The following is a 16,534-nucleotide window of genomic DNA, read 5'->3' on the forward strand; positions in this document are numbered from 1 at the left end:
AGACTCCGAAAAAGCATTTCATTTCCACGTCCAAGCTGAAGAGACGAAAACAAGGAAGGAAAAATAAATAATGGAGTCCAATTAACTGAGAAAAGAGAGCGGTCCGTGGTATAGAAACTGAAAGAGACAATTATATTCACAAAACGTGCATGCCTTCAGACGATCAGCGTAATTAGTTGAAATTTATGGCCGGCATAAACGAAGGCACTAATCGATGTAGCCGTCTCAGACGTATTTGCTTTTTTATGATTTAAGACACCAAACTATCATGTCAACTCATTACAATTTAGACTTTAATTAAACGAATTACAAGGCGTGCAAGTGACATTACTTTCGAAAACGAATATACTGCAAAGAAAGCGTATATAAAACAGCACATTATGAAAACTACTTAAGTGTAAATTCTAATTCATGATTTTTCGGGATTTGCTTGACCTGAACGCGGTTGGGTTTCCTTGTCCGTTGGAGTTTTGGATAAAAATCATATTCTTATAGACAGCCATTCAGTCAGTATGAATAAAAAAACGTCATAACTCATGTCTAAGTTTCAACGCAAGTAAAAACATATAGCTGTTTGAGCGGTTTGGTCGCGGTAAAAAAAAAAGTCAAAAATCAGAATTGAATAAGAAAACGAAAAAAAAATCTGATTATGCTAATGAAAGTTTAATTGTCAGGATGACATTTTTTTAATGTATTTTTGGTGCCAGTTGTCATTTTTTTAGAGGGTTATATTCAAATTGATGTAATTGAAATATTAAACATTTATTTACATAAATATTTTATTACATATTAATTTGGAAATTGTTGAAAGACTTCTAAAAACTGAAAGTATTTAAAAATCTAAATTTATAATCAGGCATATGTAATTATTTGGGTAATATTTTGCCGTATGATTATTGACTGAATAATAATTTATATTGCAGTCTATTTTATTGCGTAAATAAATGTTCAGATTGTGAATTTTATTGCGTTAATTGTAAATGTTTACACTGTGAATTTGATTGCTACCTAAAATTAAACACTTACTAATTTATATTTACGTGACGACTGTAGTTGAAACGAATTTTGGAAAGTCAATAATTTTAATTGAACTATTTACTGCCTTTTCTATTCAGAAGATGGCATAGAAGGCTGTTCGTTCGCCTGTTTAAGTATGTAATAAGTAAGGCTGTTAGAATCTGTAATTCTTTTATATTGTTGAAGTTTTTATTACATATATTTTATAAGGAAGGTTCGTCTACAAACACAGTCTGTAAGTACATACCTACTCGTTCTAATAAAACTTGCGAATTCTCGCAATGAGACAGAGAATTCTTACTTTGGCTTCACAGCGTGAAGGATTACGTAGTTGAACAACGTACTTATGTAAATGGTTCCGTGTAATGTCTTCGATGTCAGCAACGTAAGGGGTTAGGGGGTTGGAGATCGACAACGCTTTAACGACTTTTATTACTCACAAATTGTATCTCTATCCCAATGTAATTATGGTTGAAATTCGAAGCAAAACAAGTCAACTGTATAAAAGAAGAATACTATCGTGAGGGGTTGATCTTTAATGTATTTTTTTTCATAGACCATCTGATGACTATTTACGTGAATATAAAGATAATAGTAAGTTATTTATGATACAGAATATTATGTTTACTTGAACCTCATTTTGTACTTCTTTTCATCCAAAAATTTAGGCTAAGGTGAAGTCGTTTTCGGCTTTCGGGCGTAATAACACCGTTCTTATTACTTTCTTATTTTTGGAGCTTTTAGTAAAAATATTCTGCATTACAAAAGTCTATGTAAACATATAAATCTGCCTACTAACATATGTCCTTAATAAATTGTTTATTATAAATTAATAAAAGCTATGTGTATAATTAATTTTGTTTGCGTAATTTTGAAACAGTGTATTACAGAAAAAAAAATCGTACATAAAACATTTGAAATTCAAAAATTGTCTCTTTGTGAATAAATTATAAATGTTAGGAGAGATCGGTACAATAAGTTTCTAAAAATAAACATATTTGTCGAAAATAATGTTACAGGTTATTAAATATTTGCAAGACGCATTTCATCGATTTGCAATTGAAACGCGACACATGGCGAAAAGAATAAAACGCTTTATAGTGAAAACTGAATATATCTTCCATTTGAATTTGAACGCAATATTTCCAAGATGAAAGCTAAGAAAATTTAGCTTAGGTTGTAACTTTAAACATTTATTATGAATACCACTTTAACTTAGCATTGTAAGTGAATACGAGAATAACTTGTATTTATATATATATAAATTATATACATAAATATGACGAATGTTACCTAAACGTTTCTTTACTTTTGTGGTAGGATGCAGGCCCGCCTGGGTAGTTATAACCTTTGTTGTTTGTATGTATCTATGTAAATATATATATTATTTAAATAGGGCAATGATTTTAAAATTCGTATCGGACCGATACGGAAACGAACCTAGAACATTTTTGCACTCTTATAAGATAGTCACTGCTGAGTGTTCGCACACAGTCGTTAGTTTCATATACTGCGGATTAGTTAGAACTCCGCAAATAATAATTCATATGTAAATTTAGGGATATCTACTAGTCAATCGCAAGAAGCAAAAATAATATTACAGAATACAGTAGGATCAAATTATAAAAAGAGATAGATCAAAATTAATAACTATTTACGTGATATGCGTTCAAAATACAAAAACAGAAAATTTATTCATTTGCAAGTTACATATGACCTTTTGTAGCATAAACTATGAGATACTAAAATAACTTGTAAACAGAACTAGTGTAAACAAATGAATGAACGGAAATAAAGCAAACGCGTCGATAACCATTTGTTGAAATGGTGTTGTAATATTCAGATCGGAATTAATATTTATTATTGTAATTTGAATAATAAATTTACCTCATATTTTTCTGTATTTGCTTATTTTTGTAATGGATAATTTATCGTTGGTTAATTTTTCACAATACAGAGGCTAACAATACATTGTCCGTCCAATTTGTTGTCCATACGACTGTAATGAATGTAGGTAGCACATGACCTTTATATTAAACTAAAGATTCGAAGCAAATGTTAAAAAACTGATAGATTTAACTCTATATATATATATTAAGTAAGTAACGCTTTTATGAAACTAATAATTTGACTTTGCACTGTATTTGAATATTTAATCGGAATTTCACGAAACAACGGACTTGGTTTATTATATTACTACGACAAAAACACAAAGCTAAGCAAATATGTCCATCAGGTTGAGACTGCCTTTTATAACATGTATTGAAATATAATTTGAAATACGAAACTACACACTATTTCCTTATACTTTACACTTATTAATATTAAAAAAAAAAATGCTTCGACCACCCACAGACAAATCAAATGAAACGCGAGAGGTGTTATAGTGCACGCTAGTGTTAGTTACCACTATGGTAACAAATTATAGAATTGTCATTCGATTAAGACAAGTGAAATTTTATTGTTATTATTAATTTATTTATCAACAAATATTAGGTAGGTAACATTTTCCCACAAAACTGGTTTAGTGGTTTGACTTGACTGTGTGTGGTGAGTCAAATATTAAGTTATTGCGTATTATAAATGATATTACTATAATATGGTATTTTATAATTATTACGTTATTAGTATTATAATTTAATTATTTTGTTGTAATATAAAGTTTATGATAATACTGCCAATTGCCACTATTTTTTCATTTTATTTTTTACTTTAGCGCTTTCGTGTCTGATGTGTGCTGGTAGACTATTGAGCAAATATGATAAAATCTTCTTAGGAGTTCTGTCATTAACGTAATTACTGATTCTGGGTACATTAAACCCAAAGGCGGGCAGCGGCCATCGACCTTAGGGTTACATCATTTGATACGAGTTCTTTTTAAGCATGTTAATTTGTAGCCAGACGATATTTCTGTTTGAAGCTAATTTAAATGTAGGAAATACTACATCGCGCAAAGTAACGTATGGGCTATAACAGACTATAATCTATCTCCTTGCCAAATTTCATTGAGATCCATTCAGCCGTTCTGGAATGATCGAGTACTATATAATATCCACCCATCCAAATTGTATATTAGTAAGTTTTTTTTTGTCACTGCTTCCTCCACATTACAATAGTCATCTTTACAATTTACAGCGTCGGTTGTTCTGCTAGACCACCATATCTGTATTGAAATGTTTTTCTGTCAAAATTTCACAGTATCAGCCCGATGTGATGAAATTGTTACTTTTACAATTCTATGTGTAATACTAAGATGTAGGTAAAACCGTTGGTTGTGCGCCTAAACCCAGAATCCTGAATCGGCATACAATATAAAATCAATTATTATTTCATAAGTTAAGATGTGCCTTGATGATAATTCACATATACTCGAATTTACTACCATTTATGGAACATTCTTAGTTTTTTGACTTATACTTTTTATTTTTACAGGTTGATAGCCGACAGCATGGATAACATGAAGTAACTTGGTATCAAATATTTATACCGCGAATCAGCCGTCTCCCAATGGCGTGGAAATAGTACAAATCGTGTTATCCGCCAACAAATAATATTTTCACCGAAAAATAACATTGGAATAGCGACCGCTTATATCGATAGCTGTAAATCTGCTTCAAATGAATTGACTCGCACATATTGGATATTTTGTTTTATAAAATAAAATAACGTTTTATTTTGAACGATATTTTCTAATGCTATATTTTACGGCGCTCATACTTTATCCTTTCTGCTTAAATATCTGAATTTTATTACATTGAAAGACTTTTATTTGCATTCCAAAATATGTAGGTAGACTTATTCTTGTACACATAATTTGCTCCTCAAAATATTACATAATGATCTATTCGTACAGTGATTTATTTTACAATACAATTTAAGGAGTGTTGAAATTATTAATTGTTTTAATGATATCGTCAATGGTAAAATATTTCGGTACTTAAGCGTTTTTTGCTTTCCATTGACTGGTATGATACCGGTACTGGTACGATACTGATATGATATGATATTGTATCATGTTTATATGTTCTATCAATTCCGTTTTCATAAAAGTAATATTCGGTTATATTACTATTTACCCGTCCCGGCTTCATACGGACATAATACAACTTTTAGATTGAAAACAAACATAAAAAGAAAATCTCTTGTTTTTTCCTACTTTCCTTTACATATAATTTGCAAGCATTGTACATAGACAATCCTCCATCTGGAATAACTCTGTTTATTGATGAAAATAGTATTAAAATCCGTTGGGAAGCTTAAAACATCTTAAAGCGACTTTGTTTTATACTATGTAGAGATTATACGAGTTGGTGGCAGAACTATCAGTAATTACTAATTCCCTTAAATTCTAACAAATCATCTCTTAACGTTGAATAATTATCAATGGTTTTTTTTAAGAATAGCAGAACAAATATTTCAGTGAAAACGCACCTTTTTATGTGCATTTACAAATATTTTATGAAACATTCGAATTTCAAAATAACAAAAGATATAGAAGGAGTTGTTTAACTAAACCGAAGTAAAACGGAGGCTGACATTTCAGTAGATGAATATGAATTCAGAGCGCGTAACAGAATATTGCCTTAATAATAGGCCTCTTTCAGCTATTTTTATTCAGGCCTCGTACGTTCGTTTTATTTTTAGACAAACCTATGCATATCGAGTTTTCACTAGTTTACACGAATCATTGTTATCGAGTTTTCTAACATGTAAATTTATAGTTACAATTTTATACACTTCAAACGAAACAAACGCCGAAACTAAATAACTTTCGTTTTACGTAATAGACAAACATATACATAAAGGACATGTACATTTCAAATTAAGTTATTCTTCAATTAAAGTGTTTTAAAGAACTTATTACTTTAGAGATCTAATGCAGCTAATTCAGGGTCCGCTAGGGAGCGAAGAGATCTCCGTTTATAAACTACCTCGTAGTTTTAACGTTTCCAAGTGCAAAATAAGTTTGCAGAAGTAGTTCTTTAGCGCGGGACCACCGGGACGTGTTTATTGGTAGTGACTTGGGATAAAGTAGAGAAAGAATTCCGAGATTCGAAGTGACAACTTATGTATACAATAATAACTTGCTTTTCTTACGTTTCACTTTTTATAAATTAATAAATTGTACTGTATTTTTTTTACTACATAATTGGATAAACTTTGCAAATGATATCATTTTATAAAGTAAAGTTAACAAAGTGTTAAACAAATACAGATTTATATCGTCGTAGAGCCGTCCTGTCACAAAAGAGAAGACGAAAGTACAAAAAGATATCATGAATCATTGAATACAGTATTTAAAATTTAAAAGACAACTTTTATAATGTTCAAGTTGGCTGTGAAGTGATTTATTCAAAGGGGCCGGCAAAAGAATTAATTACTTAACCGACTGTCGACTGAGGGTTGAAAGAAGTTACAACGTTGAGCATTAAAGAGATCTCGCTCGAAATCATTGCTACAAGTTTATTCTATCGTATCTACTGCGTTTAATTCGAAGCTAGAACATTTTATTACAGCAAAAAATCTCTACTTGTTGAGTAACTCTTATTAATACTCTTAAGACTTTGTAGCTTGTAAATAAAATTAATAATTTAATAATAAAGTAAAATTCTTATAGGGTCTTTCTTTGTAACTCAGTTTTAAATTGTTAAAGGTTAAAAAGGTGGAATGGTTTTGTGCAAGACCGTCTAGGTACGTACCATCCCCTCCACGACTATTCTACCGCCAAAAAACATTACTTAGTATTGTTGTGATCCAATTGGGAGAGTGAGTGCGCCACTGTAACTACAAGCACAAGGGACATCTTAGTTCACAATGTTGGTGGCATATTGGCAATGTAAGAAATTGTTATTGTCACATCTTGCGATGGCGATCACCATCAAGTGGCCCACTTGCTCGTCCGCCTATATTACCTATCTAAAAAAAGATTAAATTGAAAGATATGCCAAGGATCTATAAACTGAGTTGTTCATTATTTAATCACCCCTCGGATGTTTTATACGTAATATTTACACCAAGTAAATATTATTTGTATTAAAATATGTACACGACAAATGAATCTCAACGTCAACTGCTATATCTGCATGTTTCTCTTAAAAAACACATAATCATCTTACTTGGGGTATTTAAAGCGTTTGCTTTAATTTCCACCGAGTTCTGCTACAAATTAGAATAAATGAAATTAACCCAATATTTATATCAGACTCTCTTTTCGTAAGAGCGGACTAAGAAACGATTTTGTGAAATTTTAATAGTAGCGAGATAATTTGATAGAACGAGAACTGCATTTTTTCTTTATTATTCAATATTATAAAATCGAAACGTAATATAACGTAAATAAATATAGTCATCTATACATTTTATATTTAGATTTGTGTAGTGCTGAAAACTCAGTTATTAACCTTTATCTGTTATCAGAATACACTATAACATTCTTGTTGTTTAAATTTTCTTTCATCCTTATATCTCGAGGAACAAAATGTACGCTGTCATTCACAGATACACAATTTAACACAAAAACCACCGAATGTTTCCGAAAAAATCTACCGAATTGTAGACGAAAGTGGCGTTGAATGAATAAAGTTTACGAGAGCGTGTTATTCGTTTTTCGTTCTAAATATAACAATCCGACAATAGAGGAGCCGTGTGATTCTTTTTTAAATGGAATGCAAATAAATTTTAGCTTGTTAACATTTGCCGCGTTAGATTTTTGTCGATATTTGAACTAAATTATACATCTTCGAGTTGACCACTCGACTCGACTTTTTATTTTGTATCTAATTCAGTTGTCATTGAATAGATCTTCGAGATCTTAATTGAAGACACTTGATTATAATCCGGGTAGAATCGGTGAATTTAAGTCTGATTTTAGATGATTATTGTGTATAGGATTTATCACTTGCTTAGGTAGCAAGTAAGTCGTATGAAATTGTAACTGGTGAGTCGAGCTCTTCAACTATTTCTTTAATAGAAGAATATGGGATGGGAACAAAGTAATATTATGCTTTGTTATTGGTGTTAAGCTCTCGCATTAACATTTACTAACAATATTGCTATTAATTCATAATAATATTGATAAAATTGGCTCACTGTATTTAAACCGCAACGTGCCACATAATAGGGCTTTTGTTAGATGATAGTTACATTCGAATAACATACAAGCGAAACGTATATTTATCTGACAATATTCATCACTGACATTGTGGATATTCATTTGCTAATAGGATTTCGAAATGTATATTTTTGGAGTATGCGTATATATATGTATACAAATTTCTGAAGATTAGACTAAGTCAAAATTAAGCTAAGTAATTAGGGATGCTTAAAGCGTTTATTTAAAAAAAAAACAATATGTAAACATCTGTACATCTAGGCAAAGAAAATTCAGCTGTGTTTCCTCATTTTACTTAATTATATATGTTGTGTTCCGGTTTGAAGGGTGAGTGAGCCAATGTAACTACAGGCACACACTTGGTGGTAGGGCTTTGTGCAAGCCCGTCTGGGTAGGTACCACCCACTCATCAGATATTCTACCGCCAAACAGCAGTACTCAGTATTGTTGTGTTCCGGTTTGAAGGGTGAGAGAGCCAGTGTAACTTCAGGCACAAAGGACGTAACATCTTAGTTCCCAAGGTCGGTGGAACATTGGTGATGTAAGTCATTCCGTAAAAAATATTAACCATTGTTAATATTGCTTACAAATTGTCTATGGGCGTTGGTAACCACTTACCGTTAGGTGGCCCATTTGCTCGTCCGCCTACCGATAGCATAAAAAAATATTATTTATTATAATAATTTCGGATCGAATTTCACAACAGTCTGCGTAGATGCGCAAGAGATATTATAGCGAACGAATGCGTGCGTAAGCGCTGGTACACTCTCTACTTTCTAATCCTCAGTACGATGGGATAGCAATCCGAATAGAGACTGTTTTGTTTTGTCTTTAATTTAGTTACAATAATTACACACATACATAAATTCCCAGTACAATTAATCCCATCAAAAACATAAATGTAAAAATGAGAGCCAAGTTAAATATTATGATATATACCTTGGTTGTTGACTTCAACGACAAAAGAAGTGAGATCTAAATTTTTGCCAAGTTAAATAGCCCTTCTGAAATTTATTTATAACTACATAAAATAGCATTTCTTCTTATAACTTGGGATAATATATTGTTGCCTAAGGTCTGACTTGGCTAGTTCTCATATAAGAATTATATTATAGCCTTCGTAAGTTCTAAGCCTTTACAAATGAATTATAAACACAAATTAAGCACGCAAATATTCAATGGTACTTGTCTAGATATGAACTCGCAATATCTGGTTAAGATTAATGTTTTCTAGTGACTGGACCATCACAGCTCTTAATGTACGTATATACTAAGCAATACTGAGCAATACTGAGCTGTCCTCCATTCTTCTTAGATGTTCTGAGTTATAATTTGTTATTCTAAACACAAACTACAAGTTGTGTTTATAAACATATAAGAACTAGCCAAGTCAGACCTTAGGCAACAATATATTATCCCAAGTTATAAGAAGAAATGCTATTTTATGTAGTTATAAATAAATTTCAGAAGGGCTATTTAACTTGGCAAAAATTTAGATCTCACTTCTTTTGTCGTTGAAGTCAACAACCAAGGTATATATCATAATATTTAACTTGGCTCTCATTTTTACATTTATGTTTTTGATGGGATATCACTACTTTTTGTATATAAATTATTAATAGGTACTTATTAATAACAAAATTAATACCAAATGGTTTTTGTTAAGCTATTCTATTTTCCTACGTTTACGGGGTATAATTGTCTTTTTTTTGATACGTTCTTATTTTTCTTGTAGGTACCTCTAAAATGTTCGAGTGAATTGCCCATTCAGTGTCCGGATTTTTTTTTACGCGTTTTCTGTTTATACTTAATTTGGCCAAGTAGGGGTGGTATAACGTGCGCAGACGGTTGTACTCTACAATAGAGCTCTCTTGTGTCTTGATTTGAATTGGACCTAAATTGATAAGATGTACTCCATCTGAGGTTTTAACTCTAGAGAGGCCAACGTAAGCCTGCTCTTTACTTAATATAGAGGAGCCTATGTCGAAAAGAGCACCGTCAAGGCGAAGGCCTTGTAATTTGTGTATAATAGTAGAATATGCTAAGCAAATAGAGAATTATTTCCTTTGAACATATATGTACATTACTTAATATCTGTAACTTGGTTTTGACTTCTAGTTCGCAAATTAAATTATGTTTAAATTGAATTGTTATTTTACGTGCGCTATTGCTGTTATCGACGTCCCCAATGTACCTTCTCTATTTTTCCATTGGACCCATTCATCAGTCCTTTGCTGACATCAGCATGCTTGCTCGATACTGTTCTTCCAAGCAATAAGGATCCCCGTTTGTAGCGCTAAAGTACAAACTTAAATCATTCCAGTTACGATATACATACTCTACTACAATCTCACGAAACCTTTTTTATTGTTGTATACTAGTATACTCAAACAAAAAATATGCAGTCGAATAGACTAGGCAGTTTCCATCGGAAGGTATTGAAATAATTCTTATGAGCGCGGTTGCCACTCGCTCAGACACGTCCGCGTTAAGGTTTAATCGCAACGCTCCTAACCCGCTGTTCCGGCGTCGCGTCGCGCGCCGTGTACCGAAATGCCTATTATTATTATTTTTTTAAGTATAATTATTTGGCACCATTGATGTGCGCTAAATGCTAGTTAATAACGCAATAAATACGAAAGTCGGCTATACTCATAAGTACTAAAACGGAAATATTTGGATTTAAAAAACTTAAGGGTGGTATTCAACTTGTTATATATTCACGTGAAGACCTTAAAATCCACTTGAAGACCGGCTGTCATAAGTTTTGATTGCTGGTTCTTACATCATTTTTTTATTATTACAGTTATTACAGGAACTAAGTATATAAGTGTTCCTATAGACCCAATAAAATGAAAAATTATAATAAAATGATAAAAAATTACCAGTTTCAGATTTTTTCCTTTATATTGGCCTAATTATCTACCTGCATGCCAAATTTGAACTTTCTAGGTCACCTGGAAGTAGGATATAGTTTTGATCTATAGGTCAGTCAGTGATAAAAATGACGATTTTTAGACGTTAATATCTAAATAACCATTTGAGATGCGTTTATGAAATTTGGAACACATATGTATCTCGCGAGTCTTAATATATGAGCCAAATTTGACACATCTATGTCAAATAGTTTTTGAGTTATGAGAAGGTCAAAAGTGGCTCCAAATGGTTCGTGTAATATTACACACGGTGCTACTAGCCAGTTCTGTTACTAGAACTTGGCTGACACGCTACCGCGTGTCTAGATCAAATGAAAATAATAACATAAAAAATAAAAGAGCTGCAAAGTTTTTAATAATTTTCAAGACTGTCTGGACAGATGTCTAGCCCATTGACCTTCAACGATAGTTCATTATATGTCCAGACGCTGTAGGCCGTTGCCAGGGCTTAACGAGGTTGTCCGAGGCGTAGGAGAGTAATGCTGCCAACTTCCTAACTCCGGGCTCTTTTTTATTCAATATAGGTAAGCAAATCAGCCACATGATAATAAGTGGTCACTACGTAGATATTACCTCTGTAAGAAAATAACCATTCCTTACAAGGCCACAACCTTGGAACTAAGACGTTATTTCAAGTAGTTAGACTGGTTTATTCATCCTTCAAACCGTAACACAACAATCCTAAGTATTGTTGTTTTGCGGTAGAATATGGCGAGTTTGCACATAGCTCTACCACTAAGTAAATTGTCTTACTAAGAATTCGTTGACAAAAACCCTTACAAAAAGAACTAGTAAATAAATTTGTATATACAAAATGCAAAATTTTTATTTTAAATAATCATACTTTTTATGACAACGTTTTCATCATTCAAATGAACTATTTATACTGCTATATATAAAATTGGATAATAACCCTATTTTATTATATTTATTAGATCGTTATTCTTTAGAACAACAGTTTTTGATCGATCAATAGCTAAACCTTAAGCGAATCTTCGAAAAGATTTTCGAATTAATAATTATTATTATGCATTCCAATCATTTTTTTTTGTTCAACGTTCCCGTTAAATCAACTTCATAGAATTATTTACGTTTGATATTAAAATGATTAATGTCACGAGGTCTTTTATAATAAGGCATTCTGATCATTGAGAGTAATTGTTGTCGAAAACTACATATACCCTTTATGTTTGTTTGGTGATTTATTACGGTGTCCTTATAAAGGTCCGAAATGCTATCGCTATTTTCTACGTATTTTTCCTCAATTTATTTGCCCGTTTGATACGAATCTCTCAAAGCAGATTACGTCAGATTTAAATCGTTATAATACATTTAGTAAATTTAAGAGCAATATTTAATAGCGAGGTTAACGTGTGTATTGTGGTTATTGTTGTGTCTTACCTGGGTCATGATGTGCAGCTGGTGACGGTGCTGAAAAGGCGCTGGAGCAACCTGCAGCACGGCGCGTTAGACCGCCCAATTCTGGTACTGGATAAAATATAAATATTTAAAACCAAATACAGCTATCATACATAGTTTTTAATTAGTGGTAATATGATTACAAATGCAATAAGAGGTACGAGCGCAAGTTGTTTGTATTGGAAATGAAACAAGGTTTAATTAGTACATTGTTTTTTTATGCAATCGCGCCTTATTACATCTTCAAAAGAGCCTTATTGAATTGATTCATTTAATCCGTACAAGGTCAATACAACAGATATTGTTACAGTTATTATTTTGATTACTATGCAGGTTTGATGCTCTTACACTTTTTATAACTGTCTCGTTGGAATAGTGGCTAACAAACCTCGGGTCGGGCTTACATCTAGTTTTTGGTTTTTAATGTCACAGTCGAAGCCCGAAGTATGTAGTTTGACAGTGGTTACATTACCGTACCTCGAAAAGCATGTCATTTCGGATTCTGGGCATGGGGACATATACTGTGCACTTGTGTTTACGGATACACTTGTACAATATAAGCCTGTGCAGTAGCCGAGTAAGTCTACAATGAAAATGGTCGCCCTGACCAAAATCAAACAGCTTATATTAAATTTGCTTTCATGTTAGGACTTTTATTTGAGATGTAAGTAAGTATTATTTATGGCACAAAGCTTTTACATGTTCAATGACAGCGGTTTGATATTAATGCGAAAGACGAGGACACATTTGTTTATATAAACAACGGATTGTAATTAAAACTTCCATAACTTACAGAGAACCGCAAATAAAATCACATATGACTAAAATGAAAGGAGTTGTCAAATTACCAAAATGTATTATATCTATGTACGTAAAATACCTAACAAATACATTCTCGAGGAGACACCCTAAACAGCTAAACAATATCATGCCTGTTTGTATTTGCATATCATATCATTTTCAAATGTGATATGTGCAAGGCGAATAGAAACGAAACAAATGTAAGTATACATTTACATATCTCCGAGTTGTCATACATTTATCCCTAAGGCAGACAAAACAAAAAGCGAGCCGAGTCGCTTAGCGTTCGGCTTTCATGATTAACTCAACAACTTCAGTCTTCCCGCGTTTTCATTTTCCCGGTATTTCGTTGCTTTGTGCCCGTTTGAGCTGGAAAACGTTGAAATGGTTTTTCTCAGCGAGATAACAAATAGGCCACGCTGTTAGATTCTAAGGGTGAATGAAAACAATGCATAATTTAATAATGATATTTAGTTACATCGGCTTATTTCGTGCAACCCCTCAGCTCGTTCATACGGAATATTTGAAAGAGAAGAGACTTATTTTTGACGTGACTAATTCTTAGTAGATGCACTTAATCTTCAAGTTGTCTCGCTCCGTTAGTATTCTCTATTTCAACTATTTTGTACTATAGAAGAAAAATCGTTTTATTGTTTCATTCTCGTGGCAATTAATTAAAAAAAATATGCACTCGGCGGGGATTATTATAGTATTATATAGACATCATTTATTATATTGTACAACAAATCCTAAGGACGAAAGTTTTTAAGTTATATTTCAATGAACAAATGAATTTAAAATAAATACCCGAAGGTTAAATTCAGAGAATTTTGTATTTAATAAGTTTTACTTTATTCATTTCGTCTCGGTGAGCGTTCAGAGAAAAGTTTAATGCCGTTTCCAAGATATTCTCTCGACGAGTTATATACATTTTTTATCTTTTACGTTAACATATTAAGCAAGTTATTGGAGATAAAATATTTAATATGTATTTGATTTTTGAATATTCATAAAATGTTTGACATTGATCTAGATTAACATTTACAATTATTAGTTAATATCCGGTTTTGAGGTCATATGTTAATGCAACTTAGAAATAATTACAATCAAATAAATAGTCGAGTATATATTGATAAATAGTTAGAACTTAAAACTCTGAAAATGGTTACAATTTTGCTTTTGTACGAAATAAGTAATAAATGTAATCAACTACATAACTACTACTAAAAATGAGACTCGACCACACTGGGTGGTCGCTTATACATGTATGAATGTATAGCAACATTTCAAACTTGTCGTTTCCATCATCTGGGTCAACTGTTGGAATGTCACCTGAGCCTGGTAATTGTCAAAATTAAATACGCAATACGTTGCTTGGTTTAAGACGACTGGATGGAGAGACAAGGTTCCTTAAATTACTTAATGTGTAACAACACAAATTAATTGACGTCATAAGATTAAATGGTGTTCGAAAGTTATCAACACAAAGCAAGTAGGTAGACTTTGACCCGGTAAATATATACATTTATTTGTTACGTTGTCACGTCTAAACTACTCAACCGATAATCATTAATACAGAGTACAAAAAAAGACAAAGAGCGTCAAACATCTATCTCGCTTACACATGGGCGAAGCTGGAGGCGTAATCTATACCATTTATAGTGCAAGTGAGACAATGTGTCGTTACTATTATAGAATAAAATAAAGGAATGTTTCAGAATTCGATTATTATTGTGAAATTGAAAAATAAATGTTTACTGAGCCTTATCTAATAAAAATGCGATCTCTGGCCACGAAATTAACTTTTAAATCACAATTTAACGTTGCAAATAAATTAATTTGTTCTCGATTCGTTGATTTAACTTAATGTTGATTTGGTCCATAAATGTAAACGTTACGAATCAACCTTCAATAAATATGATTAAGTTTCATAGAATGATATATATATCTACAATACAGAGTTTCTTCCATAATTGTATTTAGAAATATAAGATATTTATATATTTGTAAATAAATCAACAATTTGTATGGATTCTTGAATTGCGTTTGCACGAATGCTCTCCATATGGATATAAATTTACATATATTATTAAATGAAATATAGAAATTATTTCCAATGGGACAAATAGTTTTCGGCCGCGGTTTCGCTTACATATGCGGGCCGACTGGGTCAGGTTTAAGTTTAGGTAAGGGTATAAGCTACCTTTATTCCAAGTCCAGCAGTTTTTGCGTAACAAACATCCAAACACATAAACTTTTGCATTTGTAATATTTGTAGGTTATTTTTATATCTAATATTGTGACTCTACAATCAAAAGCTTTAGACTAGATAAATTTAAACAAAACATTTATATTTCTTTAAATCTTTTTGATTGAGAATTTGTCTTATACTTCCAGAACAATTAGATATTTTTATGGGTATACTAGCTGACCTTGAAAACCTACCTATAGTACACAAACTGTCACCCACCCTCTTTTACTCCCTCGAGGAGTGAATTTAAAAAAGGAGCCTATGTTCTACACCTTGATTGAAACTATATCCATACCAAATTTCATATAAATTGGATTAGCGGTTTAAGCGTGAAACAGTAACATACAGTCACATTCGCATTTATAATATTCGTATAAATTATGAATATGATTAGATCGGGGTCACTCTTACTCATGGTAAATATTTTATATTTCATACAAGACTAGTGATCCGCCGCAACTTCGGTCCAATGCTGATACTAAAAATACTACAAAATGTCTTTATATACAACGTTCACAACTTTTTTTATCATTAGCCAATACAAATCGCTTTGTCCCTGCATTTTAAATCTGTAATATCTTCAAAAATATTCATTAAATTACATGCTGTAAAGAGATATATTGATCTATATTAAATACACAATGTATTTAAGGTAAAGTCACTTTGTAAAAAAGGTAAATAAATGTTTATTGTGGGATAACCCACAATAAACATTTATTTATATATAGGGATAACCCTAAGAGATAGACAAATACCATCGCAAGCTTTTTTGTAAAAAATTTTAAGGTGCTACAGCACTGTAGTACATTATTTTGATCTATTTCGTAGGGTTCAGCCAGCGTTTGCAATGTAAGCGCAAAAATGTGTTTATTTACAACATTTCATTAGAAACCTCTAAAATTATGAGTGTTTCTCTACTATATTATACATGTATTATACATATAAACTTTTCTCTCGAATCACTCTACATATTTAAAAAAACGCATCGAAACCCGTTGC

General features: G+C 31.9%; 1 protein-coding gene across 2 annotated transcripts in view; it reads right to left on the bottom strand.

Annotated features, from left to right (window-relative positions):
* The window catches only part of LOC125068941, a 191,329-nt gene that overhangs the window by 121,661 nt on the left and 53,134 nt on the right, over nucleotides 1-16,534 (bottom strand). For both annotated transcript variants that reach the window (XM_047678332.1, XM_047678331.1), the window contains exon 4: nucleotides 12,466-12,552. In XM_047678332.1, the coding sequence (XP_047534288.1) occupies nucleotides 12,466-12,552 (87 nt within the window). The remainder of the gene's footprint in view (nucleotides 1-12,465; nucleotides 12,553-16,534) is intronic.

The sequence above is a fragment of the Vanessa atalanta genome, chromosome 14 (genome assembly GCF_905147765.1).
Source record: "Vanessa atalanta chromosome 14, ilVanAtal1.2, whole genome shotgun sequence".
Taxonomy (NCBI): domain Eukaryota; kingdom Metazoa; phylum Arthropoda; class Insecta; order Lepidoptera; family Nymphalidae; genus Vanessa; species Vanessa atalanta.